This window comes from Homarus americanus, unplaced genomic scaffold, assembly GCF_018991925.1.
Source record: "Homarus americanus isolate GMGI-L3 unplaced genomic scaffold, GMGI_Hamer_2.0 scaffold31037, whole genome shotgun sequence".
NCBI classification, from domain to species: domain Eukaryota; kingdom Metazoa; phylum Arthropoda; class Malacostraca; order Decapoda; family Nephropidae; genus Homarus; species Homarus americanus.
Genome location: NW_024722227.1, coordinates 26,306,443 through 26,320,457, shown reverse-complemented (window position 1 = coordinate 26,320,457; position 14,015 = coordinate 26,306,443). Strand labels below are relative to the sequence as shown.

Genomic DNA, 14,015 nt, shown 5'->3' with positions numbered 1-14,015 from the left:
GTCCTGTAGCGAGCACTGCACATGTTCAGACACATTTGAGAGTGAGTAAGCTAAGTAACCATTAATGACAAGAGTGATAACCACCTAACTGGCTAGTAACCTGACAAGGGATAATGATTGTACATAAGCAAACTAGCTCATTCACTAATTTATGAATAAGTGTCCAGAAAACCCCAAAAGCCGAGTAAGGAAGGTGTAATATGTTTAGTGAATGATACACTACAATACAGTTCAATATAACAACCAGATTCAAGAAACTCCCAATTTATTTAAATTATCTTAAAATCCTAACACTGCCAACAATGTGTTATCTCATTTCCATCTTGCAAGGCAAGAAAATGTCAGACTCCAGAAGAGTGACCAATGTAATGTATACCACAAAAGTAAAATTTATGTTAACTCTGAAATGCATTTTGAACTAAATATGGTTCTGTTAACTACAAATGAAGCATGTTACCCGCCACCTAGGATTATCCCTCTTATATACAGTGTATCGTATTTTATGACATATAAGACACACTTTTTTGTCTGAAAAATGGCTAAAAAACTCTGTCTGCGTCCCATATGTGAAGTTGGTCTCCCGCAAGCTAATAAACCCCCAGTAGACTAAATTCTACCTAACTACTTAAACACATTAATATTATTTTTAATTAATTCAAAAATAATTATTGTAAATATAAAAGCTTGAGCTATAACTACTCTGTACTGTACTGATGATGATAACCTGAGACGAATAACATCCATAAAACAGTAACCAAACAGGGAGGTACTACCGCCTGGGAAGATATTGAAAGCATATGGTATTGTCTAATGGTAGATCCTGCTACTATATGGCATCAAAAAAATTGTGACCAAGTCCCAGGTTGCTGATCTGACTTTCTGCCTCATTTGCACACAATTGCAGGGTCTCAATTGTTTCTCTTACTATTGACAACACAACATACAGTACACACATTGTTTCTCACTACAGTATTTATCTTTTTTTTTCATTTTCGTATTTCTTTATTATTATTAGAGTGTTGTTATTATTATCATTACTATTTTATTATTTTATTTTCAATTTTGTATTTATTATAAATTTTATTTACTATGAATTATTTTTATTATTATTATTACATTTTCGCCCCGCAGGCCCCGATGTGGGTCAATGACCTGTGCCCAGGTGGGCTAATCCCCCAAAAAAAAAGAAAAAAAGAAAGAAAGAACTCTTACAAGCATAACAATCTATTAATTCCATACCTGCAACATTTATTTTTCCATCTACTAATACCTGATACAAATGAAGATTAACAGATAACTTTCTTTTCACATTTACATCTGTTAACATCACTGGCAGCCTTGTAGCCAGGTTAGACTCATCACCAGGCTACTGGACAAAGCTGTTGTTTTTCAACTCGTATTTTCCGGTAGATATACGTAACTTTCTTCATTTATTTTTACTGATATACATGCACACACCATCCTACATACATATTGTGATAAAGGTAAAAGACGTAATTGTCCTAAGGGCAAACACATAAAAGTAATGTACATTTCTTTGTACATGAGTTAGCTGGCTTAGTGGGGGAGCAGGAGGATGGCTGGGCAGTGGGTGGTGGGGGGGAGCGTTGCTAGGGAAGGTGGAGGTAGTGGTGCTGTTATTATGGTAAACATGGTGTACAGATGAACAGTACTGTATATGTTAATGGTAACTGTGTTAAACTTTCATTTGGCTTTTATTTACTGGTTTAGCAATACAGTATTATTTATTGTACAGTAAATTATTTATTGGTATTGTTTTTATTTATTCCTCACATTTCTGGTACTGTATATATTGCTTAAAAAAACATGGATAGAGGAGGAAAATAAAAAAAAATTCGTCCTAAATACTCCCTACTAAAATAGGGGGTGTGTCTTATATGGCCGTGCGTCTAATAGGCCATAAAATACGATGTGTGTATATATATATATATATATATATATATATATATATATATATATATATATATTACAAAACCTGCACCACAAAGTTGACTGCATGAACCTGGCACCCATAACAGTCCCTCTATGTATATAAAGTGACAAACCTGCACCACCAAACCAACTGTCAAAAGTGTATGTACAGAGTGCCCTGACAGGTGGTGTTGAAGAGTTGCTCATCACCTGCACCTGTCTCCCTTACTCACTCACAACTCCCTTACTTGACTTCTACTTAAGCACATGATTCCCAGTAGCTGAAAGTAAATATAAACAAAACATATAAATCAAAATGATGATAGTAAATGGCCACAATACACACTGTACAATACACACTGTTCAAATCAATGAACCCACTGGCCACTAAGTAAAGACAATTACAAGCCTTAACTCCATAACAACATATGACAGTTAATGTACCTAAAAAAGAGAAAACAATTTCATAATGATAACATCTCAACTATAGGGCAAATAAACTCAAAATACAGATTTAGAAAAAATTCAATAAAATGATCCAAGTACAGAACAGAACAGCCGTTGACAGTACCACACGGTTATATATATATATATATATATATATATATATATATATATATATATATATATATATATATATATATATATATATATATATATATATATATATATATATATATATATATATTGTATAGTCATTAAAGCATCCTGATGTTATCCCTGGGAAGGCTACATAAAGAAAAAGGTGTCTGGTGCTTGGGCTGTAATATATAATAAAAAATAAGCTATTTACATATTAAACTAGTATGGTGCATAGCAGTGACGAAGTGCAGCCATTGCATTAACTCTCCACTTCATTTATGAAAGAAACTTCATAAGACCATTCATTATGTTAAACTTGATCACATCACATGTGGTGGTGTCAAGGGTGCCAAACTAACTCGTAAAGAACATACACACAAGGGGTGAAGGAGATATGGAATATCTGTGCATGGAATTAAGTCTATAATAGATAATGATGCATGATATAAGGTAAATAGGAGGGGCAGTAAGGAAATAAGATAAATATAGGAGAGGAACCACAAGGTTCAGAGGCAGACTTGGGGACTGACCGCAAACGGACTTTGGGATCGTCAGCAACTGGTGATGAGGGGAGAGCAGCACCAAACTCAATTGATAAGTGTAGACACTCTGAAAAATGAAGATTGTTTCTCAAGCTTCTGTATGTAATCTGTGTACTATGTTTTCCCTATATGAATGCAAGCTACATAATTTTGTGCATCATACACAAGCGTTAGATTTGTGACAATATATATGGTCAATACACTTCTGTTAGTATTGCTAAGGCAGTCTTTCGGTCAATAAAAATTTTGGAACTCCTCTTAATAAAGGAAATGGATAAAGCTTCTCAAGACTTTCCTAAAGGCCAATACAGTAATGCACAAGAAAAAAGGAGGTCCAAGACTTGTACAGTAACATGCCAAAACATAAAAATAAGAATATGCCACCAAAGCAAACCCATTGCCACTTAGCTAATATGCTGTATTTGCCGGCATATAAGACGCCCCACCGCATAAGACGCACCCCTATTTTACAGGGATATTTTGTGGGAATTTTTTTTAGTACATTTCACCATACAATTATTAAAAATGATTTTAAAGTGGTTTTGTAGGGGAAAACATATGATTTTGTGCATGTAAATACAATACTATGCTGGAATCAAGTAGAAAATCATATGCAGTATAGTCACATTACACTAACCCAACTCTACCTCTGATCAGAGCAGCTGTGTGGCTTGTTTATATTTTGGTCAAGAGAATTACCGACAGGATGTGAAACTCGTATTTTTGGCTGTGATGTTTTGTGTTGCCGCGATCTACCACCAGGGTGTAGCACCATCTCTATTGTTTTGGCGTCATCGACTCATTGCAAATGGCTGACTGGCGGCTGAACTTTTTTAACATTTCTTTAATCTTTCTAGGGGCATTTTTCACTTAGATAATAAACAAATGTTTCTTAAAGGTAATACAGTCATTAAATAATGTAAGACATGTATCTGGGGTGGGTTACATATGCTGGGGAAGGAGGTACAGTGAGACGTTGTGAGCTTCCCTCTGCTGTTAAGCCAATATTTACGTTTTTGGCAAATTTGCCGTAAGTTTGTGATAATTTTGCTTGTTTTTCAGTATTTTATTATTAGTAACAAAATTGTTGTGCTTAGTGGACTACTGCTCGTCCCAGATTCCCTAGCTAGGCACCTCCGCCAATGGCGCTCGGCCTCCCATCCGTAATACGGGCGCATTAGACGCAGGGTAATTTGTGATACATTAAAAAATAAATAAAAAAATAAAATGCGTCTTTTACGCCGGCAAATATGGTAACCATCCATAAAAAGTTTCAACTGAAATACAGTATAACACAATGGACATCATCTGGCCATATTCCATTTCTTCATTTTCTAAACCTTATAGTAATCACACATCCAAAGCTTAAAACACTTTACAGTTATAAAGAAAGAAAGTTACTATCTTAAATGGAAAAGTTACCCCAAGTGTACACACAAACCCGAAAGTGACTAGTTCAACACCCAATCCCATTAACAACAAAAGTGTGTTTCAATTAAAAATACAAACAGATAGGTGCTGAAAACCTTCCTCAAACACATCTATATCTAGTAATAATTGTCAAAATGAACTTGTAGCTTTGTAACTTTATACGTAAAAGAATAAATGATTATATACAAGTGTGCCATGCTCTATAAAATTCAACTTCCAGTACTCACATTTATGGTCAACAATCACCATCCTATTTCTGCTTCTCACATATTACATAATTAAAATAATTCTACACATATGGCAGAAAAGCAGATGTTAATAACTATAAGGTTTTATATTTATACAATACAGTATTGTAGTGTATTCCAGACTATAGTCACTCAACCACAATCTTGGTACAGTAGAAGCTCTTTTTTTAAGCTTGTGTTTTCTGGCCCTCAATTTTTTTGTTTTTTAATACACAAAGTTCATGTATATTTTAACTTGATCAATTGGTAATAATATTGTACATATATCTAGTAGTGCATCAAACTGCAAGTGAGACTTCTGTCTATATACAGTAGTTGCTTTTATGCAAATACTGTACTGTAGTGTATTTAGCAAATAATCTGACATTACTTTGAAGACATTAGGGGCAGCCACATGTAGAATCGAATATGATGTTTATTTTCTTAAAACAACAAAAATATATATGTACTATTTGTAAAGTAATTGGAGGTTTTCTTAACAGCAATCTTAACAAGAGAAAATAATTAATAAAAGCACATAAAACTTTACACCTAATCATGGTACAAAAATATTCAATTACGAGGTAGTGAAAAACAATTAAATCAGTCAGTAGAGGAACCTGCAAAGTTTTAAAGATTAGTTGATTAAAATATTATGCCTAAATATTACAATGTATATACAGAATATTATATAAAAATAGGTACCAAGTGTCAATACCACAAGGATTAACACCTTTGACCACCTCCTAAAACACATCTTGCCACAAAAATTTTCTGAAACATTTCAAGCCACCTTAACACACACACACTCAAAACATATACACACTCAATTCTCATGTTCACAGTCATTTACACAAACACATCCTTTTACTATTCTTGAATAAGACTAAAATTGAAAATATTGCTTGTGCTCACAACAATATACATATTTATTCCCAGGAAGCTATCACAACTTTCTAGAAAAAATGAACCTTAGTATACTGTAAATTCTATTTATCTATCCAATTAGCGATTATCTTTACTCCTCCCCCACTACTGTGAGGGGTAAAACAAGGAGGCAAAGAAACTTCACAGTGAGAGAGGAAAGTATGGGAGAAGGATCCAGGGTACAGTTGCCAATACATACTCTTGACATGTCTGGTAGCATCTGACAACTAAATAAATTATTTTTGACATTAATGGTTCATTTATTATAAGTATAATATCAACCAATGCTAAAAGAATCCATCACATGTTGAATGTATTTTGTCAGGAACTGTAGATGAAGACAGCTACTAGGAAAGGGCTAAGACAAATAAAACTTACTCATATCCCCAACTGTTAAGAAATAACCTATTCTCTAGTCACAAATTGAATCATTGGATGGTTAGTGGAAGGGGGGGGGGGGGCTGGTGTACTACATAGTGAGCAGCATCTATATGGATGCTCAGTAGTAGAGTATTTGCCTCACACACAAATGGATGTAGGGTTGATTGCCAATGAGAGGAAAGAATTAGATTCCCTACTTGTTTACGATCCCATGCAGCAACAAATGACTACAATACAGTGGTCCCTCGGTTAACGAACGGTTCGGTTAACGAAATACCTTCCATAAGAATCTTCAATTCAGTTAACGAAAAAAAATTCGATTAACGAAATCCATACGAACATCACGTTTTGTTGTGAGCATCAGCTGATGGGCTAGTCTGCCAATTCAGAAATCTGTTCTATGTTTACATTCGTTTCCAATGGAGTAAATATCAATAAAGTTGTATTCTTTAATATTTTTGCATTTTTTATATTAAAATTATTAGTCATTTTAACATTTATTTAATATATTGATAATATTTGCAGTACAGGGAACTATTTTTTTTTGCGCCCATTAGATGCTTGACTCGACCACAAGGCGTCAGTTTGGCTTTGTTGACAGTGAAATGAACATCTATTTTGTTGGTGTCTTGCATATTTTTGCATTTTTCATTGAAATTATTGGTCATTCTGAAATTTAGTTAACATATTGATAATATATAGCGCAGTGCAGTGTTGATTTAAAGAAAATAATCTTGAATTACACCCATTGAACTTAAAATTTTATTGGTGAAATTACTGCATCAAGCATGGGTCCCCTGAAAGATGATTTCTCATCCATCCCCACTTCCTTCTCTTCTCCCTTCTCCTCCACCCCCACTTCTAATTCCCATCATCATCATCATCAACCAGGAACCTTCTACATACACACCTCAAAGTAAATGTACTTTACTGCATTTTATTTATACTTTGTATGTACTTTTCAGTGAGCTGGAACCAATTACCCAATATCCCATTGAAACAATGGATTCGGTTAACGAACGACCCTCTGGAACGAATTGTGTTCGTTAACCAAGGGACCACTGTATTGTGTATGCTTGTCATGGGTGCAAGAACCTTTCAGATGTATAGCATTCTGATAAGGGGTAAGATAAACCCCTAACAATTGCATACTATTACTCTGGGGATCAACACTAATCTGGCCATCCTACAGCATAACAGTAAGAAGGTTTAAGAGAAAAAGCCTTGATAAAAGCATTTACAAACTGTGTTTTTCCTATTTCCTCCTGAATAAAGGTAAATCTAACCTGAACTTCATTCAGGCAGCTGCAACAGCCAAGTGACATGATCATACAAATGGTGAGATAAACAGAAGCAATTACCACTTACAGTACAGTACTATAAAGAGCACATGATGGTAACAGAGAACAACTACAGTACTTGGTTATATCCCAATTCAGAATGATCCATGCTTCTGTAACAAATATCTTAACCCAGATGATGATATATAATACATTAGTGTATAGGGTAAATTAATGCTTCACAAAGAACTATAATGCAGTACTGTACAGTAAATACAACTGATCATCTATATTGTATTACATTTTCACCTTTTTCTAATACATATTGATATTGATCAACACAAATTCTAGGAGCACAGTATTGTGTTTGGAAAGAAAATATTAGTGTTCAACATTCATATTTTGCCTTACAATGCAGTCCTACTATACTTCTTATGCTTACCTTCCCCTAGTTGTGACAAGCATTAAAAGCATTAAACAATTAACATTCTACACAAAATGTTGTGTCAAGTTTGGAGATCTCCAAAAATAAAGTGCATGCATATATTATCTTGGGGACCTTGCTAAGATTCCTTCACCCCCTTGTAATACTGTACAGTTTCTCTCCCAAGCTCAAGTGTATTTTTATATAAACTTATATGTATGTTGTATCATCTATAATTACAGATACGTATCAAATTTAATACAGGAGGTCCCCGACTTACGAATGCCCGCCGATATGAACAAGGTTAAACTTGGAATTTATAGTATTATATTTACCTGATGACTTATTTTTTACTTTCATTTACTGTATTTTGTCACTCTATTTCTTCTTTTGTCTTAAATTAAGTGATTTTAGATGTATATAAGGACTTAAGCTTTGATATAGTGGGATTTTAAACATTGTTCTGTAAGTACGGTATGCATATAGCAAGTGTTCCTACTTACATACAGAACAGAACCCGTTTGCAGCCTGGGGACCCCTTGTATTCAACTTTGTCAACTAATTTCATGTAATCCATATATTCAGTTTTATATTATTGGTCTAGTTTTGGCTTTAAAAATTCTCCACAGTCGACCTTAATGTAAAATGTAAATTACAGGTGTATACAGAACAGTATTTAAAACAAATGACAACAACAGCACCAAGACTTGATGTTGTGTTACCATGCATTAGTCAACAAGAGATGATAGTACCACATGATGTACAAGTTTGCTCGGGTCTATCAGGTATACTGACCCAGTAGGATGAAAGATACACTTGAAGGAGAGGGAGGATGTGGGGAAGGGGGATGGTGAGAGGAGATGGATAAGAAGCAGAGTAGAAGAGGGGGAGAGAAGAGTAGAATAAAAGTGTATATGGGTTAAAAGGAGGCATGGGATTGTGTAGGAGAGTGGTGTGAGGGAGCCTAAGAATAATGGATGAGTTCTCTCCATCAGAGATTAATGAGAAACAGCAGTGTGTTGTAAATTACAGCCAGGCACTAACATGAGTCCAATTCTTTTACAGTGCAGTACTGGGTAACTTTCTGCACTGTGCAGTTAACTTGTTTAAAGGACTCTCATATTGCAAAACATTGATAATTCACATATAAAAGACTTTTATGATGTAAATTAGGTCTGTTTTTACACGACCAATGTAACTATTGTAATGAAGCAAAAATACAACATTATTTTGCTGCCAATCAAATGCAAATTTCCTATATTGTATCACTTTTTTCATATCACCATGATCAATCAAATCTTTTAAACACTCAGTCCCTCATAATAATAAAAAAAAAACATTTACTATACTGCTTACTTAAGCAAATAAAATCTTCCACATGAGAATTTTTGCCTTGTAAATACTAATCAAGTGACATTATTAAAGTGGACAGTACAGTACAGCATTTATCATAGTTATCCCAAACAGATACTACTGTATTCTATAAATACATGTTGGGACATGTTGAAGATTAAACACTTAAGTACAAGGTTATAACAATATAACAAATACAAAAAATATAACAATGACACTACAATAATCTAAAATAGCTGCTGGCTCACAATTCACACTGAAAATAGATAACATATGATGTAGAAGTCCCCCTTAAAGAGGAATGTTTAAAGTGCCAGTTGAAAGTGAAATAAATCCTCCTTTCTTGAAACATCTCACCAAAGTATCCCAGTCATGCAAAGGATTTTTTAACTAGTATTATGATTACCTTCATAATGAAAAAAATCCAACAGATTCTGTATATAGATAAGTTAATTATTGACACATAATAATGCATAAAGTATCATAAAACAGGAGTATTAATTAGAACAAAAATGAAGGACTTGAGTGTAGAAGGAAAAAAATTCCATAAGCCTTCAAGAGAAACAGTACTGCAATGTTCTGGAGCTGTAGTGGACCACAGTAGACCCCATGACTTGAGTGAACCAATAAGTACCCGGCCCATTAGCTTCAATGAACCATGACAGCCCAGGAAGATGAGTAGACCACAAGATATTTGCCTTCTCTTACCGTATGACATTCAAAGGCACAGTCATGTTCTTGCCCATGCGGTTCAGCAGATCCTCCCCGAGAGGTTTGGGTACTTCAACCCACGAATATTTGTCAATGAGGGGTACATCCTCTAGTGCTTTACGAATTGGAACAAGTAGCGTAAGACACATTCCATCGTGGTCACCGCTTGGAGAACTAGTTTTTAGCTCTACATTCATAACACCTTGTGGTCTGTGAGGCGGCAGGTCTGAACCAAAAATTTCCTGTAAAAGATACAATGAAATAGAGTAATTTGAATCTTGTACTGTAATTAAATACAGTATACTATAAGGTGTTTTGGAAATACATTTCATAATTCTGTAGTGTCAATACCCAATAGTTTCAGAGTTATACCACACAACTAGGTAGGGGAGGACTGCAACAAGTCTATGGACATAAAACATAAGGTATCAAGACCTATTTAAAGTACAGGTAAGCGGTAGCAGTCGAGTGGGTCTGTTGACAACCCACATAATGACACATAAATCTCATCAGGTATGATTTACAATCAATGTTTGGGGGTGGCATTATTGGTGACCACCTTACCTGCTACCCCAGCGACTGACAGGTGAAACAAACCTATATATTCTTGAGAACATCTTGCCAGTGATGCTTGAGGACATGCCCATCAGGATACGTCAACAACTATGGTACTGTACATGCATGATGGCGCCTCAGTTCATTTTGCTCGAGTAACAACGGAATTCCTAAATGTTGGGTAATCTGTTCCACGGCCACCTTAATCACCTGACCTAAACCCCTCTACTTGTGAGGTCACGTTAAAAGCAAAGTGTGTGCTACAGAGGTCCCGACTCATGAGGAACTGTGGTGCCGAGTACAAGACAGTGCCAGAATGCTTGTGGCACAACACACCTGGAGTCTTTGAATGTGTACGGCAGTCACTTATGTAGTGGGCTGAAGCCTACATTTAAGAAGAGAGCCGGAACTTTGAACATTTACTGTAGAAACCATATCAGATTGTAAATATAGCATCACTGGATACTTAATTTATACTCCGTAGATTTGATCACATTCTAACCCAAATTGCCATGTGTCATAACTCTGAAACTATGGAGATTGGATGCCATTGTTGTAGTTGTCAGTGTTTACACCCATAATGTCAGTTATCCATCTGAAATTGAAGAAAATAAGACCCTGGTTGTTGCTGTAGTAAAATTAATGTACAAAACTGAATATGTACATTTTAAGTAATGTTATTTAATGTTAATAAATGGAACAATAAAAGTAGCTAAACACTAATGGTAAAGAAAATAGTTAGACAGATTGTGCAATGCCAACGTATGGAAGTGCGTACATGTGAAAACATATCATCATTTCTCTACATAAGAATATGAAAGCAACACTTATTACTGTTCATATATGTTTTAAATAATACTTACTAATGTAAATACAAAATTCTACTCACAAATGGTGGTAAAGTCTAAAGCATAAGAACAGCCAATGATGTTGTGTGAGTTTTTACTCAGATGAACAAAGTCATCAGTTTTAACTCTCGCTGAAACTGTAGCTTTCCATAAAAATGCCATAGCTGTTGCTGAAGCTGTTGCTGAAACTGTTACTGAACCTGTAGTTGTTGCTGAAGCTGCTGCTGAATTTGATTGTGTAGCTGTAACTGAATTTGATGGTGTAGCTGAAGTTGATGGTTTAGGCCTTTGAATAATAAAGTTGTCTAAAGAACCTTTCACAGCTGCTTTCTTTTCTCATTTTAGTATACATCTTTATGCTGAAGTCATGTATTTTTCACGTCCCTGTTAATTTTAATGCTTCGTTCTGTTAATGGATCCACTTCAGAAAATATGTTCATCACTTGCTCCATATAATATCCACAGACCTCTCACCTTTTTCATATTGTTTTAATACATCTAGTTTATTAGCTTATACACTTTCTTTTAGCTTTTCAACCATCACTTGCTCATGCTGAATAGGGATGCAAAAATGCAGCTCTTATAATGCTCTCAAGTACTTTACATACTATGCTGGTCAAGCTCACTGGTCTAAAATTATTTGTGGAGCGACGATCGCCCTTCTTGACTATAGGACTCGCATAAGCCATTTTCCAATCACTGGGGACCATTTGTTCATCCAGGCATTTACAGAACAGGATCTTCAGGGGCTCGGCAAGCTCGTTGCACAACTCTTTTAGCACTCTGGGATACACCATGTCAGGGCCGGGACTCTTATGGACCTTTAGCCTTGACAGTTTATTTCTTATACCCTCTTCTGAGTACACAATGTGGGTAAGTGTTGTGTTAAACTGTCTGTTCTCAAAAGCAGGACTATTGTTCACATCCTCTCTTGCGAACACCGAGGAAAAGAAACTGTTCAACGCCTCCGCTTTGTCCTGGTCAGAATCTGTGTAACTACCATCTTCAAGCCTCGGGTCCGATATGCCTACTCATGTTTTAAATTTCGACTTTGCATAGCAGAAAAACGCCCTTGGGTTTGACTTGACCTCGCTTGCAATCTGCCTCTGGAACTCTTTCACAGCCCTTCTACACTCTGACTGGATCTGGTATACATCCTCCTGTCCTGCTCATCATTTGTCCAAGACCACGTCTCAAATTTTTTAGTTTTCTTCTTAACTTTGTTGACTGCTGCATGTTCCATGTACAGTATAGCAGTTTCCTTGTATTCCTGGAAGTACTGAGTTTCACTTTGGGTATATATTTATCAACCAAATGGTTCACTCTACTGGCTATGATACAGGTAGTTCTGCTATAACGCGATAATTGTGTTCTTGTAAAATATCGTGTTATAGAAAATCGCGTAATAGAAATAACAGGGCTTACGGAGAAAATAGGGTTAGGTGCAGATTACTCGAAATCGAAAAAATTTAGTAGTTAGCCTAACACAAAGGATAGCAGTCTAAATAAATGTTACATTCATATCTAATAATGAAATCATACAGTAAATGTAACACTTTACTAGATGGGGGAGAAGGGTGATTTTGAGGTTGATAAAATCGAGCTTCTCTTCAAGTGTTATATCCTTTCTTTTACGATCATCACCGGGAATTCTATCACCAGAACGCTTCTTGTTGATATTCTTCTTTACTATATTCACAGTTAATACAGTACCACAAAATTGGAGAAATAGTAAGCAAAAATCGCGTTATAGCAAACAAGCGTTCGCGTTATACAAATATCGTTCCTAATTCATAAATCGCGTTAGACCAAATTCGCGTTATCAAAACACGCGTTATAGCAGAACTCACTGTAGTCAGTGTAGTGAGTCAAGCCAGTGGGTACCCCTCATTTCCTCTCATTGTAATTTCCCTTGTAATATTTGAAACTTGGCCTGGTAACAGTTAAATCTGAAGGACAACATTTTGTGGTGGTGACTGGAGCCAACTGGGGCTAGATGTTCCAGCTTGGCCACCATACCCTCCTCTTAAGTTATGATGAGGTCCAGTGGCTTGGGTGTTTGCTACCCTTTGTAGTGAGTCGTATCTTTAAGATGTTGGAACAAAATTGTGTCTCAGAGTTTCTACAAAAAGAGTAGTGGGATTATTAAGGTCATTTGGTGTGGTTTTATTTGTTCCAGTCGATGTCGCCAAAGTTAAAGTCCCCATGACTAGAAGGTGACTTGGGTTGAGCATTGCTGTGTTGTCTATTCAGGCTCTAATTTTATACCACTTTGATTCTTCAAAAACATCCTCTCCCTTTACCCTCACTTGGCTGGCTCTAAGGTCTTGCCTATCATAGATAACCACACCCCTCTTGCAAGTTTCTTGAGAAAGGTTTGTAAATGAGTCACATCCAGCAATATTGAGCTCACATTCCTCTGGGTCGATTCTCCTGTTCTTGTACAACAGTTCTACAACACCTACTGTACTATGTCGGATTGATGTACCTTGGTAGTGTTTCAAACTCTGCTCTCTAATGAAGGAACGTGTCAGTATTAGTGTACACGACTTTCAAGCCGGAATTTGGTTTCGGTAAAGTCTCTGATCTTGGTAGTGCCTCCGGCCTCCCTCCATTCTCAGCAGCTGCAGCATTTGCTGAATTCATTGTGTTATGTGGGATGTGGTCAAAGATGACAGTTTACATGGCGCTCACCTCCTCCTGGGTGGGAGGTAGAGCGGGTGTGGGTGTCCTGCTGTCCCCTGGTTCTGTACTGGTGCACATGACTCCATTACCTTTCCCTTGTATATAACCAATGCACAAATATCCCCATTCCTCACTGA

At 36.0% G+C, this 14,015-nt stretch overlaps 1 protein-coding gene across 3 annotated transcripts in view; it reads right to left on the bottom strand.

Annotated features, from left to right (window-relative positions):
* Positions 1-1,968: 1,968 nt before the first annotated feature.
* Positions 1,969-14,015, bottom strand: part of LOC121862444 (8-oxo-dGDP phosphatase NUDT18-like) — a 52,421-nt gene continuing 40,374 nt past the window's right edge. The window contains exons 7-9 of one of the 3 annotated variants that reach the window (XR_006088232.1): positions 9,788-10,032; positions 3,045-3,123; positions 1,969-2,213 (exon numbers count right to left, since the gene is read on the bottom strand). Coding sequence is in view for 2 of the 3 variants with exons in the window: in XM_042360743.1 (XP_042216677.1) it covers positions 2,192-2,213; positions 9,788-10,032 (267 nt within the window). In the remaining variant the exon portion in view is untranslated. Of the gene's footprint in view, positions 2,214-2,620; positions 3,124-9,787; positions 10,033-14,015 lie in introns of those variants that run through there. The other 2 variants (XM_042360743.1, XM_042360742.1) reach the window with 2 other exon arrangements.